This window comes from Passer montanus, unplaced genomic scaffold, assembly GCF_014805655.1.
Source record: "Passer montanus isolate IOZ18808 unplaced genomic scaffold, ASM1480565v1 scaffold64, whole genome shotgun sequence".
Lineage (NCBI taxonomy): Eukaryota > Metazoa > Chordata > Aves > Passeriformes > Passeridae > Passer > Passer montanus.
Genome location: NW_024371482.1, coordinates 1,790,365 through 1,813,439, shown reverse-complemented (window position 1 = coordinate 1,813,439; position 23,075 = coordinate 1,790,365). Strand labels below are relative to the sequence as shown.

Below are 23,075 nucleotides of genomic sequence, written 5' to 3'. Positions count from 1 at the left end.
TGTGCTGCTCAGATAAAAGGCACATTTAGTGTTGATTTTGTGTTGTCTGAATGGATTTGCTTGTATTGTCATGACTTTCAAGTGCTTTTTGTAGGAAGAAAGCTGGAAGCAGCCAGAGGAGTAGGAGAACAGGAGGTCTTGGTTGAGTTTCTGGCTCTGTAGGTGCCCTTTGTGTCTCTCTCTGCCTGAAGTTCAAATTAAACTCTGAAGTTCAAATTAAAATAAGATGTGTTGCTCACCTACTTGGGCCCACCAAACCCAAAATGTCAGGTGTGAGCTCAGGAGATGGGGGGTGCAGGTGCCCCTGGAGCTGCTGCTGGAGACCGTGGCTGTCCATCATCCCTCTCTTTGTGGTGGTGTTCCCTGCTCAGGCCACTGACTTGTGTGGTTCCACCACAGCAGGACCATTCCCTTGGGAGCTCTCACACCCTGAAAGCCAGCACTGCTCTGCTGGTGCCAAGCTCCTGAGTCATCCTTGGGAAACTTGGCCTTGGGTTGCTTGGTCCATGCCTCCCAAAGTCTGAGTTAATATATTTTTTAGTGCTCTTTAAATCAGAACTGTTCAAATAACTACTCTGAAATGCCTCGTAAAGAGACAGGAGGCTCTGCTGCAGCCCAGGTGTTTCTGTCACAGTGATATTGGGGAATCTGCTTTCCTGGCTCCCTGCCCACAGCAATCCTGCTGAAGGCAGCTGAGCCCAAAGGTTACATAAAACACTCATCCCTTTCAAATCCCATCATCTGTTTAAAAACCATCCCAAAATGATTTATTTATTCTTCCAAGACCAGATGACAAATGGGAAACCAGGGAAGTAACCTTTGACTTTAATTTTGCTTTATGTGTTTAACATTTCCAGTGTGGACCAATTTCACTGTTAGCCTGACATGAGAGGAGGATCAGGATACTTTTGAGCATTACACTACATCCTTAAAAAGGTGTGTCAGATGGCAGCATCCTCTAAAATTTATTTTCCCAATTGAAATAAATTTGGCTTTGTTTCTGCTACGCCCTTCAAGCACTGTGGCTGCAGATGGGTAACTTGCACATTTCCTTATCCCAGTAATCCCAGGTGGATGGCAGCCATTGAGGAAAGATGCTTTATCATCACTAGCACTAAGTGGATTATCAGAGCTTGAAGTCCTGCATGCAGAACAAGAAAAATGTGGGATGCAGAAGGGTGGGGGGCCAGGCTGTGGCCCATCCATCCGAGAAGCAGCTGTAGGAGGTTGTCCCTTTGTAGCATTGCTCTTGTTGCTGTGGTGCTGCAGTGATGGGTAAGGGTGAAAGCATAAAGCAAAAATGGATTGAAATATGTACAAACAGGAGGAGAAAGAATTGGACTCTATGCATTAAATAAACGTACAACTTGTTGACTTGCTGTCAGAATAAAGCTTCTATAAGCCAGGCCCCCAACCATGCAGGAGGAGCCTGCTGTGAAAAACAGGCTCCTCGGGGCTGGGGAGGGCTGTGCCCTCTTAAGTAAGAAGCATCAAAGTCAGAAATAGATTTTCCTTGAGAGAAGCATCAAAGTCAGAAATGGATTTTCCTTGAGAGAAGCAGCCCCTGGATGAGTGTGGCTGCGTGCAGTGTGCCTGCCCTCAATGTGGCACCAAGCAGATGGGGCTCTGCTGGCCTCTCTCCAGACTTGCCAGATTCTGTGGGTATATTAGAAGCAGTGTGTGTGCCTGGCTATAAACTGGGTGGGAAGTGTTTAACAGGCTTTGAACCTTGCTGAGAAAGCTCAGTGATCAATCAGGATGGGACGTCTCAGTCGCTGGCTCAGCAGGCAAACTGGGCCATATTTATTTTTAGGTGTACTCTGTGTTTGAAGCTGAGTGTGGCATTTTGCTTTCTGAGGGGTTTTTCTGTCTTTCAGAAAGCTTTAGGGAGTTTATCAATGGACCAGCATGGGCTATCAGTTGTACATTGCAGGGAGTGGAGGATAAGGCTGAGTGAGTTCATCCTGTTATTGCTCAGTTTAGATATGTTGTAAAATGTGAGTGTCATTGTATGCTAGGCTAGGGAGCTGGCAGAGCACTCACAACTTCAGTGCTGTTTTCCTGGCATTGTTTCTCCTGTGTAATAAATATCCCTGCACAACCACAGCAGTAAACATGCAGCTTTGAAGTAGCTGAGCTCCTCCACAGTCCCATGCCTGGCAGGCTGGGATCAGTCTTTGCAGACATTTGCCAACACCCCTGTGTGTATGTCACTACAAATAATGCTGGAAGGAGCTTCTGCTACGCTGGGTCTCTGACTAAAGCTGCATTTGGGTGAAAGGGACTTGGAGCAATGCGTAAAAATGGTTTATTAACCCGAGTGAAACTTCATTTTATGCAGTGAAATTGTGTGAACATACAGAAATTATTGTACTGTCATAGAGACCTCAGCTTTTAAAGGTGGCCTGAAAGTTCCTGGTTCACCAAAAGGGGAACTTGAAGAGTTTGGATGATTTCAAAGAGAAATTGTTGAGTAAAAAAGATTGAGACAAACCTGGATTTTTACCAAGTAATGGCCTGTGTGTGTATGTAAATTTGGAGCACACAGGTAAGCCTGCTTGCCAGTAGAGGCAGTTTGCCATTATATATTTTTTGGAGGAATCAGGACCTCCTATCAGGAAGGTGTCTGTTGGTTTGGTTTTTTTTAATCCCTCCATGGTATCCATATCAGTTCCAGCTGGCTTTTTCTCCTATGAGTTATTAATGCTTGAGGTATGCAAGTGCTTGGTATGGATGGGAGTGTAACAGTATCCAGGATTTTATGGTGTACCTTATTGACTTTGGGGAAACTGCACTAACAGAGGCTTTTTTTCCTTCATCTGGTTTAGGAACTTTTCTGGAAGGCAGCTTCTAGTGTAAACTCAGTGAGAAGTAACAGCAGTAAAAAATGATAGCACTGCAACATCTCTTCAGGCTGGAGAGTCCATTGCCTTGTGTCGAATTTTCCTTAGGACCTTTGCAGTGTTGTTTTTGTCTTTCCCCTGCTTTTTCATTTTTGGGGGCAATAAGTGAGGCTGGGAGGAAAACAAACTCCTGAGAAGTGGTTTGCTATGTTTGGGGAGGAGAATTTTCTAAGGCTGCCCCGGGACATCTGATGGAGGGAGGCTTAAAACCGAGGCTGTATTTTTACAGCTGTTGTGGGAGCTTTTTCCATTTAACACAGCACAGATGTGAATGATAAAATAGAAATTGAAGATTAATGTACACCATCTTGGTGTGTGAGAGTTTCAATTATAGGCAGAGCAAGGAGAATAATGGAAAATACATTTGAGTGATCGCTCAGTTAATACAATTTGCAATGAATTATTCACAACAATTTGTTCACCCAGCTCTTATTGCCATCATTTTCATTCCTTCATTTGCTGTGCTTTTGGAACTGCTTCCCACAACTTGTGCAGTGAAGGATCTCCACGCACCCAGCCCCTGCTCCCCACCTGCCTCCACCCCCACGCAGCACGCAGCTCTGACGGAGCTCAGCGTTTTTGGCCCTGAGCTCTCTAAGAAGTTAATCATGGTGTTAGCGTGGAGCCTGATGCTGCTGACCATGCTGATGTGACCCCAAAGAGCCCCTTCTGTGGGGCTCAGGGGCTTGCAGAGGGCTCATTTCTGTGCTGTTCCACAAGCACTGGGGATTGTCCTTCCACGAGCGCAGGCTGAGGCTTGAGCCAACAGAAGGGATCAGCTGGCACTGGGTGATTAATCTGTGTCCTTGGGAGCTGAAGGGTTTGCTTCCTACCTGTACAGCATCAGTCATGCCTGGAGGTGGGGGAGAACGTGTTGGGCTCTGCAGGGAAGCGTGTGACACCAGCAGGGCTTGAAGAGAGAAGCGTTTGGCACGCTCAGGGCCCTGTCACTTAGGTTGTGTGTGAAGAAGCAGAGCAGATTGGTGGCACTGCCACAGGTGAGGGTCCAGCTTCCAGCACTGCACAGCAGCACAGATGAGCCCTCCCTTTCCTATTCTTAGGGCACTGGATAACCCACAAATGCACATTTTTCTCCTGAAGTTTATCAGGAAGGAGGACTTACTCTTCCTGGCTGTTTGGGAAGGGCTGTTCCTGCGTACTGGGCATGGAGAAAGTGGCCATGTTCTCCCTCCATGTGCCTCTGCAGCTCACAGGGACAGGGGGTGATGAAGCTGCTCTTTGCCACCCCATGCCCTGCTGCTGGGCTGGAATGGGGCTGTGTTCTGCTGTGAACTGGGGCTGCTGGGCAGGAATGGGGCTGTGTTCTGCTGTGAACTGGGGCTGCTGGGCTGGAATGGGGCTGTGTTCTGCTGGGAACTGGGGCTGGTGGGCAGGAGTGAGGGCTTGTTTCTGCCTGGCCCTGCTGCCCCGAGCCCTGAAATGCATGTCCTGAGCCCTGACATGCAATGTTCAGCTTAGGACTGGACAGAAAGCAGTCTGATCTCTTCTTCATGCCTTTTTTGCCTGGACTCAGTGGTACCACATCCACACCTGGGTGCATGATCTGACTTTTCTGAGCCCTTCTCTGGTGTCTTGTGGCTGTCAGTCTTCAGTGTGTTGGGAAGTACTGGGAAATCAGGTGAGCCTGTCCTGAGGGCAGAAGGGAGCCAAGGGGAGGTGCACTGGGTACATGACTGCTGCAGGGGTTAGTGAAGAATTCAAAGCTTCTTTAGGGTAAGATTAAAACTTCTCTGAATCTTAACCCTTCAGGGCCTCTTGCAAGCTCTGTCAAGCCATGATCACAGTGCCTTTGACACAAAACCCTGTAACAAGCTGGGATTTATGCTGCTGCTTCTTTCCATGGAGAGACAGCATTTACAAGGTTAATTTGCCAGCATCTACTTGTCCAAATCTCCATAATCAGGCAAAACATGATTATGGAGCTGTGTGTCATTAGTACACAATGGCACTTAACTGACTGAGATTGAATTAAAACCCTAATGGCAGAGCATCCAAAGTAAATAAAGAGACAAGCAGACCCACTGGTGAATGACTCGTGTATCACTCAGCTTGGATTAGGAGAGCAGGAGCTCAGGGCTGGCCAGAAACAGTAGAAGCAGAGTCATTAAATTGGATATACTGGCTGAGGTTCAGTGCTCTTATTACTGTTAAGCATGCAAGTGTAGGGGCTGTGAGTCCAGTGTAGGCGTGGGCTTCCTGCACTGGCCTTTGAGCTGGAAAAAAAAAAAAAAAGGCTTTTGGATTCACTGTGGTGCTGGATGAGTTTTGTCTTTGCTGCATTCTGCTTTTTTGCAGCAGTTTCATCGAGCAGGTGTCAATGCCTTGAAATTATTTCCAGCAAAAGTAAATCCAAGCATTCATTTTGTGTTGGGTGAAACAGCTCTGTGAAGTGTTTTATTTCACTTCTGTCTGGTTTTGCCTTCCTTTGTGATAACGTCAGAGCAGTGGCTTCCAATCTAAATTTCACTTTGCTTTCGATTTGCCTTTCTTGCAAGTGCCTTTTCCAGATCTTTTAAACAAAGCCTCATAAATCATCACTGATGTCATGGTGGGTGTGTTTTCCATGTTCTGTTTTGCGTGCCAGAAGTGCTCTGTCCCCAGGGACACCCTGCAGATGGTTCTCCCTGTGGATGTGCTGGGGAAAGAGCTCCCTCTGACAGCAGCTCAGGGATCAGAGGCTGCAGGATGCTTTGGAGTGAGCAGCCTTTAGTGGTTTTGATTGCCAGCTCTGGGGAAAGTTATTGCCCTTTTAGCTCTGTCAGTGTTCCTGGCTGTGCAGCTCTGGTTTCACTCAGGGCTTGCATGCCTGCCTTCAAATCAGATGTGATGTGATTATCTGTTGCTGCTCTGGCCCTGGGGAGATGATTTTGATCCTCTGGCTTGTGCTGTCAGTGACATTTGACGTAGGAAAAGCATTAGGTAGTGAAATCTCTGGGGAGAAAACAGGGAGTGAGCAAGGAAACAACAGAAAATGGGCATGGATCATCAAGATGTGTCAGCAGCATTGAATCTGAAGAGTTTCTGGTATTGCTGTTAATTTATGCCCTCTGCCAACCTTGTTGCTGTTGCCCTGTGCATGTTTTTCACCTAGGGGCTAATGACTTTTCATGTGTTTCAGAAATTTTCACTTTAATGGAATAAATGTTACCTTTTCCCCCAAAGCAGTGATTAAAAACTAAAGCCTCTGGGAAGCTTTCTCCAAACACCCAGCAGCTCAAGTGAAGTGTCCAAAGCAGCCCTGGTGTATTCAGTGTGGCAGGGCCCTGAATGGATAGATTACTTCTTGAGGCAAGGCTCATCCCTCTCATGGTGGGAGGAATCTCTTCTGTGGCTGTAACTCGGGACCCCAAAATCCCCTTTGGGCTCTCCTGGGCCACAGAGTGCAGAGGTTGCATTCTCAGGCATTGTGAAGCACACGGCAAAAATGGAGACTGTTCCAGCACAACTGAATGAAAATTGTAACTGTGCTGAGTCTCCTTTGGAAGGAAGCTGGGGGAAGATTGTGTGCTGGTGCTCTCTGCTGGATAAAGCCAGGCAGGCTCTGCTCTCACTGCGGTGACAAGCCAGCACTCTGCCCACAATGATGGTGTGAATTGCCTTGCCTTGAGCTGTCCAGGGCTGGCTGGGAGCACCAGGGTGGCTGCTCTGACTCTCCTCTGTCCTTGCCTTGCAGTGTGTTACCTGCTGAAGAGCAACATCAGCCCCGACCTGTGCAATGAGGATGGATTAACTGCGCTGCATCAGGTGAGGCGTGGCAGCAGCTCCCACCTCCCTGCTGCCCACTCAGCCAGCCTGGCCAGTGGAACAGGGAGACCTCTTAGATTGCTTTTTTTTGTCCTCTGTTAAAGCAGTGAAACTTCACCATGTTGTGCTGGAGATCTGGTTTCTTGGGGAGCAAACTGAGATCAAATCCTTTTCTTGCTGTATCCCAGATTTTATTCAGTGATAGTAAGAGCTCAGGAGGCAGGGCTGGACTTCACATGTGAACAGCATTTCCCTCACTCTTTAATTTTTGTAGGACTGGGCTCTAAATTCTCATAACAGATAAACTCAAATTTAGAGACCTTGACAATCCATGAGTTTTGAAAGTAATTTAAATAAATGATGCACAAGATGTCTGAGTAATCTGCTGCTGCTCACTGTAGGCTCAGGGGCTTCCAAAATCAGTATGAGATGGCAGTAGCTGATCACCAATGAAATACAGACTTGCTGTAGTGGTGTGTAGGTCTGTGGCCTTCCTTGGAGCCCTTGTGCTGTTTCCATAAGGGCTTTTCTATTCTTTCTCAGGCACGTGGGACTGGCCGTGCCTGGCAGCTGCCGCCTCCACTGCCTCAAACAACAGTGGCGTGGTTGTCACACGAGCACTCAGGGCTTTCTGGCCATAACTCCCTGCTCTGAATGCTCCCATTGACTTGGGATTTTGGATTCTTTTGCCAGTTGCCTGCTCTCTTCAAAGCTGGATGAATGTTTGTTTAAAAATGCAAACTGGCTCCTGGAAGAACAAAAGGTCCCACCACCATCACCTCTCCAAAGAGATGTTATCCTGCACTCAGAGAGGCACTGACAGCCTCCTTCTTTCCCACCCAGGTTCTAAACCCTGGAGAATCCCACCTTACCCACTGAGAGGTTGTAAAGGTGCATTTGGGAGTTCTGATGGGAGCTTTGTATCCTCTGGAATGAACTGAATCCCTGAGCACAGAGAAGCCCCTCAGTGGGCACATTAGCATTCCTTCCAGTGAATGTGACTTCCTTCCACTTCTGTGATAACTTGGCTGTGTGACAGGCATGACTTTAACCCCACTTCCATGTACAAATAGTAAACAAAATAGAAATACCTGAAAGGTCCTTGTCACTCAGCTGCTGAAATGTTTGTTGTGTGTTGGAATTCAGCCCCATTAACAGCCCCATATGCAGACCCTGGTGTAGGAGGGCAGCAGTGTGCTCGTGTAACACCTGGGTGAACTCTGTGACCTGTCTCCCTGGGTCTTAATTAGTGATCAGTAAACTTCCTGCAATATTTGATCCCCGGTGGTGATCGGGTGCTTGACTAAGTCCCTAAAGCTCAAGTCTTCCTAGACTTGCCAGCAAGGAGGAGGAAACCAGATGTGTTTGGAGCTGTTTCATGAGCACCTGTGGTGAACCCTGCTTGGAGCAGATAGTTGTGCCTGTGTATGGAGCCCTCTCCTCCCTTTCCCAGAGTGCTGGTGCTTTGGGAGTGTTGACCTGCTGCCTCGCACAGCTGTGCCTGCTGCTTCTTCCCCTGGGAGGGAGACTTCTCCCTGTGGTGCTGTCATCTGGGAGATAAGCGTTGAAAATCTGGCTTTTCTTTGACTGTATAATGAAAGAGAGAAGAGGATCCAGTCAAGCATCCCTTGGAGGATGTTCCCATTTGGGTTAGGAAATTTTTGGATGAGGGTTATAAAAACAGAGCAGATGTGGAACAGAGGCCATTACTGACTCAGGAAGGAGGTGTAATGTGCTGCCTTTCATCCATTCTGGAATTAATCTTCTCCACAGCTTTGCTTCAAGTCTTTCTTATCTCATATGTACCTTGGTGACATTTGGGCAGCTATCAAATCCCAGTTAGTTTTTCCTAAGCATTTATCCCAGTGTTTGGCACTGTCTGCTCCAGGATGCCTGAGTCCTTGCTGGTGTAACTCAGTTTTCCCCTTGCAGTGGAGCAGACCTGTTGGCAGTCAATGCAGATGGCAACATGCCATACGACCTCTGTGAAGATGAGCCAACCCTGGATGTCATTGAGACTTGCATGGCCTATCAAGGTAAGGAGACTGAGTTTATGTAAAACACAGAAATGGGTCAATGTGGTACTAAAAATTACCCTCTTTCTCAGCTCTTGATTTGCCTCTGGAGAAAAGCAGAGGGCTGCTCCTGGCATAATTTCTTGGATCCTGACTCTGTCTGGTTATTCTGATTCCTAAAGATCACGAGGGTGAAGGATGTGGGGTCATATCAACCAGGATCCTAAATCTTATTTTACTCAACCAGTGGAGAATTTTACTCAACCTTTCCAACTGTCCTTTTTCTAACTGGAATTTTAACAGGGATTACCCAGGAAAGGATCAATGAGATGCGAGCTGCTCCAGAGCAGGTCATGATCTGTGACATTCATGACATACTTGCCACTGGCCAAGACCTGAACAGGACGGATGCCCAAGGTGCTACGCTGGTGAGTGAAACTGCAGCGCCTTCAGTTTTGCCTTCCTTCAGCCCAGAGGTTGTGAAACCTGCCCTGGAGCAGGAGTTACATAAAATCAACAGGTGCAAGTCACTGAGAGAAGTCCTACAGGACATAACACATCTGCTGACCTGCAGGGAACTGGGCCTGGAAGATTCCCAGTAACCTCTTGCTTCTCCTGGGCTGATTGGACTCCTGTGGAGGAGATGTGAGAGCCCTCTGGTTTTCCCAGGAGCAGGATCCACTGCTGAGAACCCTGGAGACTTCTACCTCCTTTCTGCTTTGTGTGGGTCTGGCTCACACAGAGTGAGTGTTCACACTGGTGGCACCTGGCCCTGGGCAGAGGTGGGCACCCAGGACAAGTGTACAGCACAAAGCAAGCTGGCATCTGATTTGTCTGCACAGGGACTGGGAAGGCTGAATTATCCTAGTTCTTTTTACCCCACAAATGTGTCTCCTAAATCGTGTCTTACAGCAGTCCCAGCTTAGGGAAAGTTCAGTAATGAGGTCATATGTGCTGGGAATTTCATACAACCATGGTCATAATGCTTGGGACCAGACATAACTGATATACAGGAATTTGGTTCATGTGTTTGAGGGCCAGGCCACGGCAGTGCATTCCAGTTTCTTAATCTAAATGTCACCTTCAGCATATACCAGAGGTGTAAGGGGAGGGCAGGCTCCCCTGAAGGTAAGCTTGGATGAATAAAGTTTATATTGCAGCTTATTTTTAACACATTTTTCCCTTTAACAAGGATTATATACATACATTTAAGCAGACCTCTGGGCTCCCCCTTTTGTATCCCCCCTCAACTGATTCCTTATTAATTCACGTGGCCTCTATAAAATGGCATAAAATTTATGTAGAAATTAATTGATTTGCCAGAAAGCATCAGGATTTATTTCCAGATGAAGCTTTAACTCCGTGTGGTGGCATCCTCATGAAAATGTTTTGAAAAGAAGCTTTGATTTTCCCCTTTAGCAGAACTGAAGTAGGAGGAGCTCTAAGTGGAGTTAATCCCTTCAGAGCAGTGCATGGGTCAATGTTTTGCTCAGAGATGCAACAGCAGACTGCAATTAAGAAAATCTTCAGAGACATGAAGTTGGGGGACCAAAAGAGACCATTATTGATTGTGTCCAAAGTGGTGGCTGTAGTTGGAATCCAATATCTGAAAAATCATCCTCCCTTAAGTTAAAGTAGCCAAGGTTTAAAATGTTTTCGACTTTCAAATGGTGAAAATAATTACAGTGTGATTGGAAGTGCAATTGCACGGAGAGAGTCCAGACTAAAGCAGGCTGTAAATTTGATTTTAAAAAATCACATCCACAGCACTTCAGTGGGGAAGAGATGTTCTTCTGGCATGAGGAATGCAGAACTTAGAGTGGATAATGTTCTGCATTGCAGGCTCATGTTTTGATGGTGCTTTCCCTACAGATTGGGAAGCACTTAAAAGCCCCTGATATAAAATGTGAATACATTATCTTTCTCATCCATATATGTAAGTTATTCTAAGAACTGTTAAGCAATTTCCTCTCCAAACACAATTACATGCAGGCAATACTGAGCTTTAATAACAGGAACGACCTGGTGCCATCTGCCCAGTGTGAAATGTGCTGCCTGTCCAGCTCTAGGCTCAAACATTATTCAAGAAAATCCTCTGAAAATGAGTGTATAAAATCATTTGTGGTCCTTGCAGGCGGCTCATGCTCTGTTCCTTATCTCCTAGCTGCATATAGCTGCAGCCAATGGTTATCTGCATGCAGCTGAAGTGCTTCTTGACCAGGGGGCAAGCCTGGATGTTAAGGACTGGGATGGCTGGGAACCTCTGCATGCTGCTGCCTTCTGGGGACAGGTAAGGAGTTTGCTGTGTCACGTGTGAAGGTGGCATTTCTTCTTGGACAAATTTGCTGTGGAGTACTCTACAAATGGAATAAATCTGAGCTGGGGCTGGGCTCTCTGGACAGCATCAGAGGAGATCCCAAGGGCTCCAAAAAGACCTGGTTGGTGAGAAATTTCAGGCAGAGCATGCCAGTGCAGGTGGATGGTGGGAACAGTGTTTAACATCACATGCATACCAGAGTTATTTGAGGCGAGTTGAACCTGCCTCTCATCTTATTCCAACATTTCAGCTCTAGAGAGGAAAGGCTAAATTGCCTAAAATGCCTCTATCATCTTGGTTTTTTTTCCATTCTTTAGATGCAGATGGCTGAATTGCTTGTGTCCCATGGGGCTAGTTTGAGTGCCAGGACATCTTTGGATGAGATGCCAATAGGTGAGTTTATGAAGCTTAAAGAAAGAAATGTTTAAGAAATGGCTGGAGTCCTCACGTGGTGCTTTCAGAAGCTTTAACATAATTTTTTAGGTGTCCTTTTAGAATCAAAGTTAAAGCTCTTTAACTGGAACTGAAGTTTTGAAGCACCACTTTACTACAGAAAATGCTTCTTCCTGCTCATAAAAAGAAGGAAGAAGGCATATCCCAAGCACCAAGTTCTCCTGCTGTGTGTTTCCTGTGTTATCCCTTGTGCTTGGAAGCCTCCCTGCTGTTGTGTGCAGCCCTAAGACCTGGGTGTCTAACTAGGAAGGCACAATTAGTAACGCGGTGTTAATGAGAATATCTGACAAAGGGCTTGGTCTGTGTGTGCCATAGATCTGTGTGAAGAGGAGGAATTCAAAGTACTGCTTCTGGAGCTGAAGCACAAACACGATGTGATCATGAAGTCTCAGATGAGGCATAAATCCTCCCTGAGCCGCAGGACCTCCAGCACGGGCAGCCGGGGGTGAGTTCTGCTCTTCCCTGCAGGTCACCTGGGACTGGCCTGGCCACCCAGATGTGGTTGCAGAGCTCCCTGAGGTTGGTGAGAACGACCCATCTGTCCTTTCTGAATGAACTCATGAAAGGCAGTAGCTCACTTTGGTTGATGAAAGCAGAACTCCTTTGAAGAGTGGTTTTTTCACTAGGAAGAGGTGCTAATTCTTGGGGGGGAAATGGTTTTGTGCTGGTGTGGTTTGAGACTTGCCCACAGCACAGGCCCAAATGGTGAGAATTCACCCTGTTAAAGCACTGAAACTGGTGTTGGAAAATCAGTGCTTCAACTAAGGATTAACTCGAGCTTTTCAGTAGTATGTCACATGGCCGAGATGCAGTGCTGAGACACAGTTTGCAGAGGCCTTTGGGAGATATTTCTAGACACCAAAGCAGTCCTGCACACCACTGCTGCTCCCTAAGCAGCCCATGGGCCGTTTCCTTCTACATTTACTATGCTGGTTGCAGAATAGGTCCATAAGGTGACCTGCATGGGCTCTAAAACAAATTTGCAGTGTCGGTTTAGAGCTCCTTAAAATTCCTCCCACCTTCAGTGTCCACGGCAGTGCCTTCGCTTTGCGTGGGTGCTAGGAAGCTGAATCCATGTTCCGTTCCAGAGGGAGAGGCTGGGAAGAGTGAGGAGGAGGTGAGAAGAGCTACAGGTTAAGAGGAAATGTCATGTCCTGCTCACAGCTTTGATGCCCCCTGTCCCACAGGAAGGTGGTGAGGAGGGCCAGCCTCTCGGACAGGACAAACCTTTACAGGAAGGAGTGTGAGAAGGAGGCCATGGTGTGGCAGCAACTGGGGGCAGCAGAAGAAGGAAGAAACTCGGGTCTCATTGGAGAAACTGGGGAGACTCGGTCTGACCAGGAGAATACAGACCCTGTAAGGAACCTCTTCTCTTTCATGGGAGTTACTGAGGAGGGGTGGTGGTACAGGTTCAGTGGCAGTGGGTGGAAGGTGGCTGAAAAATTTGTAGACCTCATCCACCAGGTGTGAGTAAAAGACCAAATTCTTGTTTGGTATAAACTGGGATGTCCCACTCAAGTGGAAAGCCTGTTTTGGATGTACATATTTTTGAGATAAAATATGCGTACATATTTTTGCGATAAAAATTAACCAGGATGCTCCAAAAAATAGTGCCTGCCTTTCATTTTAAAGCTCACAAGCTGGTAAGCACAAAAGAATTGTAAACTTGCTTTGCAGTGACTTGTTTTTAATTAAGTTATTGTCATTTCATGTAGATAAGCATATTATTTTTGTGTGTGTGTAAGGCCTTCAGAATTAAGGTTCCTGTTTGGGAAACAGTTCCTGGTTGGGGCTCACAGCATTAGTGGGGGAATTCAGTGTTTGTGCTGCAGCACCTGTCTGGTAGAAAGGCTGAGTGTGAGCAGACTTAGGAGGTTGTCACAGGGATGAACCCTGCTATGGGGAATGGGGGAAAATGCTCTTTCATGTCTCGTTGTTACAGAATTCAGTGCTGGACAACTCCTCCCTCCTCCCGGAGCTAGCGAACAAAAGCACCCAGTGCGACAGCGAGATCCCGCTGCAGAATGGACTGATGGCATCTGCCAGCCCCTACCAGTACAGCTTCTCCAACGGGGACATTTGGAGCATGCACGCTGACCCCGAGAGCACCCCCGGGCACGTGCTGCCCTACGGCACCCCCGGGCTGCCCGAGGCCCCGCAGCTCTGGGGCACCTACAAGGAGCACAACCACCAAACGCTGTCGGAACTGAAGCGGCAGCGAGCTGCAGCCAAGCTCCTGCAGCACCCCTTCCTCAGCACCCACTTCAGCGCCGGCATGGCAGGAGTTGCTGAGAACGTGGGCGAGGCCAAGTCGCACTTAATCGAATCCAGGACTTCTCCCTACAGCTCCAATGGGACCTCAGTGTACTACACAGTGTCCAGTGGTGATCCACCCCTCTTGAAATTCAAAGCTCCCATGGAGGAGATGGAAGAGAAGGTGCACGGGTGCTGCAGGATTTCCTAGTCTGGTCTGTGTCTCGCCCCAGAGGACACGAGACGTGGGTGGGCTGGTTGGATCTATCACAGTGGCCAGGTTGTTTGCATTTCAAAGGGAGAATTTGGTTATGGACATCCTGACTGTGGCAGCCTTGTTCATCTCAAATTGTACTTTACCCTGCCAATTACTTCCGTTGCAGCTGGATGAGTAATGCAGGTGGAGCATGGCTCTTAGGAGGGATGCACATCAATATGATGTCAAAAGAGTCTCCTGAGTCTTGCTCCCTGGGGAAGAAGGTATGGCGTGCTCCCTCCCCATCCTTGGGAAGTCATGAAATGCCTTGGAACAAAGAAAGGATCTGAATTTAAATCTTTGTGTCTGAGCCTCTTGCTGTAAGTCACCAAGCAGCTGGGAGGTGACAGTTCAGACCTGTGTTTTCACTCTTGGGGGATGCACATATCCTGGAGGAGAGGTCAGCCCCCACATGAGGTTTGCAAGAGTGGACAGAGCTGTTTTCCACACAGCTGGATCCAGCACTTCCTGGGCTGAAGCAACAAGCAAGCACAGATGCTGCACTTAGGAAGTTTGCAAGGTGTTACCTCCTTGCAGTGACAGCTCACCATCACAAACTGTGCACTGGCTGGGTCTGTTCTGCTCGTGCCAGCTCGTCACTGCAGACTGCCATCAGGTTTGAAGCAGAACTTTTCCTGGAACAGGCTTCACTCAATAGGCTTTAAAACTGATGTTGCAATAAAGGGGCCCTGGCAATAGAATTTTACTGCAATAAAATACTGACAAACGTCTATATTGGGATAAGTAATTTAAAAAACTTATTTGTACTATTTAGACTCTTAATTTGTTAAAATTGAAAAGACTTTTGTTGATCTCACTTTCCTATTGATTCTGTTTGTTTACTCTGTATGCTCAACACAGATATTAGGGGCAATATGCTTTGTGTTCTGATTTTTTCTGGATTTCCAGAACCACAGGGCTCAGGAGGGATGGGAAGGAAAGGCTTGCCAACACTAACCCAGGAAGGCCATGAAAGCATTTCTAATCCCGTAGATGTGAACGACACTTGCATTAACCTGCAGTCTTTGGCTGAGAAATAACTGTAACCATTGCTGTGGTAGCTGAGCACTGCAGCAGGACAGGAGATGTTCTGTTCTGTTTTCCAGCTCCCTTGCTGAAGCTGTCAGCAGTGGGTAGCAGCTGGCAGAGGAAGGTTTAAATGCCTCTGTGTCTGGGGGAGTTGCCTGACACTTAACAAAGCCTCTGTGCTGTGGAGCAGCTGCAGTGCCAACACTGTCTTGGTGCAGTTCATGTGAGCTCTGACAGCCCACCTGGAGTCACCTGGGGCTTTGGCATTGGCTTTGCAGCAGGTTCAGGCTCTGTGTACCTGGGGGAGCTGTGGGATAGCTCTGAGGAACTGGCCACGCTTCAGTCGTAGCTAAGGAATAACTGTAAATCTCTAACTCCTCTGCACAGAGGGGCTGTCACACACGTAACTGTTTGCCTGCATGAATATATATGTGTCTTCTTGGGCAGCTTAAATTCCAAACCCTGAAGACATAAACCTGTTTGGGTCTCTGTAAGCCTCAGTGGATTAAATCCAGCTCACGTAGTTGTGCTTCAGCCAAGCAACAGCAAATGCACCTTCCACCCATGTTCCTTTTATCTGGCACCTGTTAGACATCAATATTCCCTTTCACATGTACTCTCCCTTTGTGGGGATCCTCACAGCCTTAACTTTTTTCTAGGCTATAAAAAGTTGGCTGAGGCTGCCAGTGACTGTTAAGTGCTACCCTCTGCCCCCCATAAACCCACCCATTGCTGGGGCTGGATACATTCCCCTGCAGGGCTCTGGGCTCCTCAAGGCAGCAGAGGTGGCTGTGTGTCACCACCACTGCCACGCTGTCCAGGAGACACCTTTGGACCTGTGAGGTACCAGGCTGACAATTCAATGGTTTGAATTGTAAGAAGATAGAATTCTCTTTCCTCTCCAGTTTTAGGTGCAACCTAGAAATTGGTAGCAGTTGATCTGACTCACTTAAAACACCAGTTCTGCTAAAGGCAGAGCTTGAAGCATTCAGAGAAGTTAGGCTCCCTCCATTGTTGAAACATATGCTAATTATAGAACTAGAAAATGCTTCTTGTGCTTGACCTTAAGGGATTTTTAAAGTCATTCTCTAGTAGTAAGAGGATGATTTGGTAACTGGAAAGACTTTACTGCATCTGTGTGTGGTTAACAGTGGATCTTCTGATTACCTGGAGTAAATTATTCTGGGATAACACCAAGTGTGGCCTGGCTGTTGTTCAGAACCGGGGAGATGATTCTTTCAGGTGCCTCTCTTCTCCCATGGTGGTGAGGTTTGTCTCTCCACATCCATCCTGATGAGATTTCTGAACTCACTCTAACAAATTTTGGTGCCGCTATCTACTAGGTTGTATATGGTGCAAAATTTGGGCCCAGATGTTGCCTTCCCTCCCAGCAAAGGAGGAGTTGGGCCCTTTTCCTTCTCAGAGCAACTTTGTGCTAGCAAGTGTATTGAACCCTGCCTAATTCCAAGGAAATGAAAAGGAGATCACTGAATGCAGTAGCTTGAGGCTTCTTTTCACTGAGAACTATTAACACATTAAAACTGCAGGAAACCAGTCCATTTTAGACAAACAGCTTTTTGGCTTCCACTGGTATTTCACATAAGTAAAACTCTGGGAACTCATCATCCTAGCTGTGAAGTCTAGTGGTGTCTGATCAAATGTAATCCATTCTTAACCAGACAGGAGAGTTATTAATGGCAAGAGGCAGTAATGGATAAATTTTGAAGGATATGTTTCACAGCCCTGCCAAGTGTTTACCTACCATGGCTGTGGGCTGAAGTTGCACCAGGGTGTGAGCTGGAAAGCTGTTGAAGAATGGCCTGAAATGGATTCATGCTTCTGTGTGGTGACATTTGGGATGTAATGGTCACTGCCTGTGCAGCACTGGCAGAGCTGTTGGTTGCAGGTCTGGGATGAGGGATTCCGTAAGGTGGATAATTAATTTGCTTCTGGTGGACTATTTTGTGGAGAAAAACAGGCTTTTGGGGGAATAAAAACCACACAGATTCTCTACATGGGCATTGTAGCAGCCTACCTCTAGGAATAACACTTTTCACTGTAAAATTTAGCAGTATTACAACAATAGTGGGGGTTTGATATCTGTGTGTTTTAAAGGCCATCCTACAGGAAAGCTCTGAGGTACAGAGCAGAGGGCACTTGGCTGTTTCATGGGATCTTAATGTGGCTGAAAATCTGTAGAACGTAGAAATCATGCTGTGACTAGCATATCTTAGTTTATTAGAGCAGCATTTGAGGTTTTTATGATATATTTAATGTTTTTGAGATCAATAAATATCTAATTACAGATTCAAGGCCAGATTAGAGTCCCAGTTCAGTTCCAGTGAGCCAAAGGTTGTAGTTGTTCATAGAGACTGTGCAAAGATCTGAGAATGTGAATGTACTGACAGGTCTGTTGCAGGCAGAGCTGCATGAGCATAACCCTACCTTCTCCTCACATTTTCCTGTGTGCTGAATTTGTACTGTTTCTAGTGGTTGATGAGAGCAGTTTTACATTCCACGTTGAAAGAAATTTGTTAGATGGAGAAAAAGATGTCTTTCAAAACAATGTTTCTACTTTGGTGGGCTCAGACAAGGAAGCCCCAGCACGGAAATGTTAGATGAGGGCTTAAGTCCCATTGCTGGGATCTGTTTGAAATCAGACCTGGATCTGTGTTTCACATACCACATGATGCAGTTTCAGCCCACCTAATTTCACTGCTTTGGTGCTCCTGAATCTTAAGACCCTCCCAATTTTGGAAAGAACTGACTCTAGCTGAGGTGATTCTGTGCCATCTTGGAGGTGTGGTTGAAGAACCACCTGGATGAAGAACTCCTGGTAGGGAAGGAGAAGAGCATGGCAGGGCAATAGCAATAATGACTCCGTGCAATACTCAGTGGAGGCAGTGAATTCTTGAGTTTATTGAGCAGGATCTTACTTCATGGGGTTGAAGCCCCTTAAAAGCTCCCAAGTGACATTATAACTTCTGTCTAGTGTCTTTTTCCTTCAGTCTTGGAGCTTTGATTACCCCCATCATCCCTGCTGAAACTAAATCTGTTACCATGGAAAAGGGAATATCCTGAGGTAGCAATAGCACTGGTCTCCAGTGAGCCATGGATGAACTGTTTGTCTGCTGGAAGGTTTCTCCCTACACCTGGGTTATTTCTGTGCCTTATACTTGCTAAAGGTAACTCATCTCTGGAAGGTTTGTGGTGGCTATACAGTTCTTGCTGATCTTTAACTTGGAGACTTTTGCAAGGGGATAACAGTCCAGAGCATGCCAGATTGTGACGTTATTATTTACTCTTTCAATTTCTCTCATGATCGCCACTTCTCTCTTCCTAAATACACAGAAAGGAAATGTACAGGGGCTTCTTTGTATTTTAACAAATCATGTTGACTGCTTTGGTGTGTCAGTTCTCTACAAGCAGAATCCAGAACATGCTTGCAGCAGCAAGGTGTCACCTCTTACACCAGAACACATTTACATTTCTTGTTTTGTTTTGCCCATGTCTGTGGGACAAAACAGTTCTCCCTGGTTTTTCTTCACCTTTATTTTATTTTCATGTTGGCCAAACTGCTTCTCAGTTCCCTCACACAATTCAAGTACCACTGGGCTCTCCGGGCAACATCTGCCATGACACAATTATGGCCTAGAACACTTTGCTGTATTTCAACCAGGAAAGCTGTAGCAGAGGAGACTCTGCTCGAGACACCTGTTCCCAAAACTACAGCAATGCAACGATCTCCACCCACAGCTGGAGGGGAGACACAGGTTTTTAAACAGTGCAGATGCAGCCTTAGCATTGCCACCACCATTCTTCAGCCTTTAGATTGCAGTGTGAGGTTGCAGGAGTGTGGATAAGCCTGGTACAGGTGGGACTGCTGCGTGTACAGGACAGTAGGAGATGATGGCAAGCCTTCTGCAATAACTCGTAATTCCATTGATCAGTAGTAAATGATGTACAGATAAAACTTGATGAAATGTATTTTATGTGAAGAAAAAAAAATAATGTAAGAACTGTATATTGTATTAGCAGCTTTGTGTATAAAATGGCATTTTGGCAATCAGAGTCTAATATATTTAAAACTTTTTTTAAAAAAGGATATTTGATATTGTATGGAATTGACTTTATTGCTACTGTAAGTATGAAGATGGTTTCTTAACATGTTGAAGCAATGCATAAAATCTTAAACTTTATGTAAAACTCATGCCAAAAGCGTGTTTGACAGTATTAGCACCTGACTCAGTGTCTTTAATAGAGAGATTGAATTTTTTAATTTAAAAATTATATTAAATTTCTTTTAATAATACAAAAATTCTACTGAGGGTTTTTGTTTGTTGGTTTGGTTTTAAATTGGTTTGAGTTTTGGCACTCTGTTAAATATCTCTGCCTCTCAGCTGTCTATAGCCAGGGGATGTCTAGAAGAGGAAATCTAGGCAGTGGGTGGGTGTAACTTTTGTTTCAAATGCAGAGCTCAGGAAGCGCTTGGACAATGCTCTCAGGGCCATGGTGCCATTCTTGGTGCTGCCCTGTGCATGGCCAGAAATCGGACTTTGATGTGGCTTGGGGATCCCTTCCAGCACAGAATATTCCATGGTTCTGTGAAGTGGAGGCAGTTGGAGCTGGAGACAAGCTGGACAGCCAAAGCTGTGCCTGTCTTCCATGGGGCTTTCAAGGCTTTAGCTCAGCATTTATTAGTACGCATCTGTACGAACGCCCTTCTCAGAGGGGTTTGATTCTGTGCAGGGCAAAAGCTCCGCGATCCCTGCCCGTCCTCTGAAGCCTTCCGTGGGGCTTTCAAGGCTTTAGCTCCAGCATTTATTAGCACGCATCTGTACGGGCGCCCTTCTCAGAGGGGTTTGATTCTGTGCAGGGCAAAAGCTCCGCGATCCCTGCCCGTCCTCTGAAGGGCAGCGGGGCTTGGGCAGGGCTGTCCCCAGCCGGGATCTCCATTGAAAGGCAGCAGGGCTCGGGCAGAGCTGCTCCCGGCCGGGGAGCTCCATTGAAGGCCTGCAGAACTCGAGCAGGGCTATCCCGGCACCATTGAAGGACAGCAGGGCTCGAGCAGGGTTGTCCTGCCTCCCCTGAAGGGCAGCAGGCCGCGGGCAGGGCTGTCTCCAGCTGGGAGCTCCATTGAAGGACAGCAGGGCTCGAGCAGGGCTGTCCCGGCTCCCCTGAAGGACAGCAGGGCTCGAGCAGGGCTAGCCCGGCTCCACTGAGAGACAGTAGGGCCCGGGCAGGGCTATCCCGGTTCCATTAAAGGGCAGCAGGGCTCGGGCAGGGCTGTCTCCAGCTGGGAGCTCCACTGAAGGCCTGCAGAGCTGGGGAAGGGCTGTCCCGGCTCCACTGAGGGCCGGCAGGACGCGGGCAGGGCTGTCCCCGGCCGGGAACTCACTTGAAGAGCAGCAGGGCTCGGGCAGGGCTGTCCCGGCTCCACTGAGGGCCGGCAGGGCTCGGGCAGGGCTGTCCCCGGCCGGGAGCCCTGTCCCGGTCCCGCCCGGGGGAGGCGGTGCCGCCCTGCGGGAGCCAACGGCGGCGCGGGGCGGGGAAGGCTCCGGCGGCGGCCGCGCTGTTTGGATTCAAACTCGCCACAAAGCGCCCGGCGGGCTCGGGGCCGCGCTCCGGCCATGGCCAACGCGTCGCAGTGCCTGGAGGAGAGCTCGGGGCCCGGGGCTCCTCTCCCCTGGGGCTGCGAGCGCACCAAGGATCGGCACCGTCGCGCGTCGCCATGGGACACGGAGCGCAACCAAGTGGCTTTAAAACCCTTGTCGAGCAGACAGTGTCATTAAGGAGGACAAGCTCGAAAATACAGAGAAAGTGACACTCTGTTTGCTGCCTCTCCCCTGGGTCTCCCTCTCTTGCGAGCGCATCAAGAATTGGCAACGCTGCTCGTCGCCATGGGACACGGAGCGCATCCAAGTGGCTTTAAAACCCTTGTCGAGCAGACAGTGTCATTAAGGAGGACAAGCTCGAAAATACAGAGAAAGTGACACTCTGTTTGCTGCATCTGCGAGCTCTCCCTTTCCCGGGTGCTCTGGGTGATGCCCCAAGATCTCCCCGTCCCGCAGCGCTGCTGCCCTGGCCAGCACAGCCGCTGGACCCAGCTGACCCTGCTTTCACTGGGAGCAAAAGGTCTCCTATTCAAGATTCCCCACTGATGTTTTCTGCGAGACAGCTGCCCTTGTAACCACGTGGCGTAGGAACTTGTAACTGTTCTCTGTAACTCATTGCATTCCCGGAGTTTATAGCCTGCAACTGCAATCCCCAGCCGGGAACCACCCTTCTCCTTAGCAGCCATTCCATTGGCTCAGCTAAAATTTAAATGTGTAGCTTCCTTTTTGGGTGGCCAGATGAAGCAACCCCTGTCTCTTTGTGTAACGTGCACGGCACACCCTGAATGAGAACCGAGCTTAGTCTCTACTCCCTTGCGAGGGCAGAGGCTTAGGGAGTGTGTGAGGATGACATGAACGACGGGCTCCTTGCCAGAAACGGTCACAGAGGAAGCTCTGTTCTCAAAAAATCCCTACAGGTATATGAGACCACTCTGGTAACTCGAATAAACACTGTAAAGGTATTCATTCCCCCCAACAGCTGTATTGTTTGTAATATTGTTCTTGCAGCATCCTGACGAACACCTTCCCTCACTCTGAGCCAAGAGCAAGCTGCTCCTGCCCCGTTTGTGGTTGTGCCTGATCCAGGGAGCATTTTTGTGGACAAAAATGGACATTTTTGACACCCTAAGATTACTGAATGTCAGATTCTGTGTGATACTTCTCAATAATTTCTGAGTTCCTCAAGTTAATGTGAAGACTGGGAAAATGGCAGATGCTGCATAATATCTTCCCTAATTAATGCACTCAAATGCAGTTAGTGACTGCTGTGATCTTGTCCTTACTATCCTGAATGGATGAGTAGAGAAAAGGGTTTTCTCTCTTTCCTCTATAGATTTTAGGCAAAACTATATTTCTTTTCAAGCTGCTAATTCTGGGACTAGAACTCAAATATGCTGTGAATTGAGCTGTCATATGAAGGCATCAGTGTTCCCAAGGATTTAGTGTGAATTGTTTTGTTTTCAGGGGTGGTTTTCTTACTTGTCTGGTCTTGTCAAAAGCATCTTATTGGTTTTTAATCTTCTTCAACACTTAGTTGAGTGATTGGGTGGCAAGAGGCTCAGGACACACGCAAGAAGCACCAACATAAAGTAACTTTATATAGAAATACCCATGTGCTTGTGCATGTTATATGTCAGAACTCAGCCAAACAGAACCAGACCCTTAGGGAGCAGGACAGAGGTGGGAATGCAGAGCTCAGCCTGTTCCTGTGGGAAAGGTGTCCTGTGAGTACAGGCTGTGCCACACACAGAGCAGCTGCGTTGCATGTTTTTACACCTTGGGTGTGCTGCAGCAGCCTCCATCTGATAAGGGCAGGTGCCAGGTACCCACAGTGGTTGTATTCTCTTTGTTCTTTATGCTAGTTCAATACAAAAGTGGAAAATTCAGTCATAAAGTTGAATCTTTTATGCCTTTGTGTCCCTACACAGAAGTGGTTTGGAAGGGTGAGAACTCAACCAAATCAGTGTGTGAGGTGGCTCTGAATTAGCTGGAGAGATGGTTCATACATGTGGTATTCCCATTTTAGGGTTTGCCTTTTTGAAAGAACTGTTGGGTGAGTGGAGGGATTTCCTCTGAAGGTAAGGGATAGAAACTCAGTAAGAATATAGAAACCAGGAAGAGCCTGGAGATCAGCTGGGGTTTGTGGGCTCTGACAGCAAGGAGGCCATTCAAGCTAATTCTCCTGTTGCTGCTTGAAACACGGGGAGGACAGGAGTGGAGATGGCTTGTCTGGAGTCCAGATTCTGCTGTGATAGCTTCCCCAGTCTGGCCACACTACAGGGAATTGTGTAGGAAAGGAGGATGTGAAAGTGTACAAAAGCAGCAGACAGAGGAAAAACCTCTTCAGGCCTATGCTTTGCATGCTGAGGCACAATGAATTTACAGAAGTGTTATGGGAATACAGAAATCTTTTAGAGCTTGCTAGAGCCTGTGCAGCAGGACAAGGAGATATGCATGAGGCCCTGATGA

The 23,075-nt window shown here is 47.5% G+C and overlaps 1 protein-coding gene across 1 annotated transcript in view; it reads left to right on the top strand.

The window, feature by feature from the left end:
* The window catches only part of PPP1R16B (protein phosphatase 1 regulatory subunit 16B), a 42,262-nt gene extending 22,959 nt beyond the window's left edge, over positions 1–19,303 (top strand). Inside the window, exons 3-10 of the mRNA XM_039728129.1 lie at positions 6,598–6,758; positions 8,587–8,704; positions 8,987–9,111; positions 10,848–10,973; positions 11,318–11,393; positions 11,769–11,898; positions 12,641–12,809; positions 13,396–19,303. Of these exons, the coding sequence (XP_039584063.1) occupies positions 6,598–6,758; positions 8,587–8,704; positions 8,987–9,111; positions 10,848–10,973; positions 11,318–11,393; positions 11,769–11,898; positions 12,641–12,809; positions 13,396–13,917 (1,427 nt within the window). The 3' untranslated portion in view covers positions 13,918–19,303. The remainder of the gene's footprint in view (positions 1–6,597; positions 6,759–8,586; positions 8,705–8,986; positions 9,112–10,847; positions 10,974–11,317; positions 11,394–11,768; positions 11,899–12,640; positions 12,810–13,395) is intronic.
* The last annotated feature ends 3,772 nt before the right edge of the window (positions 19,304–23,075 follow it).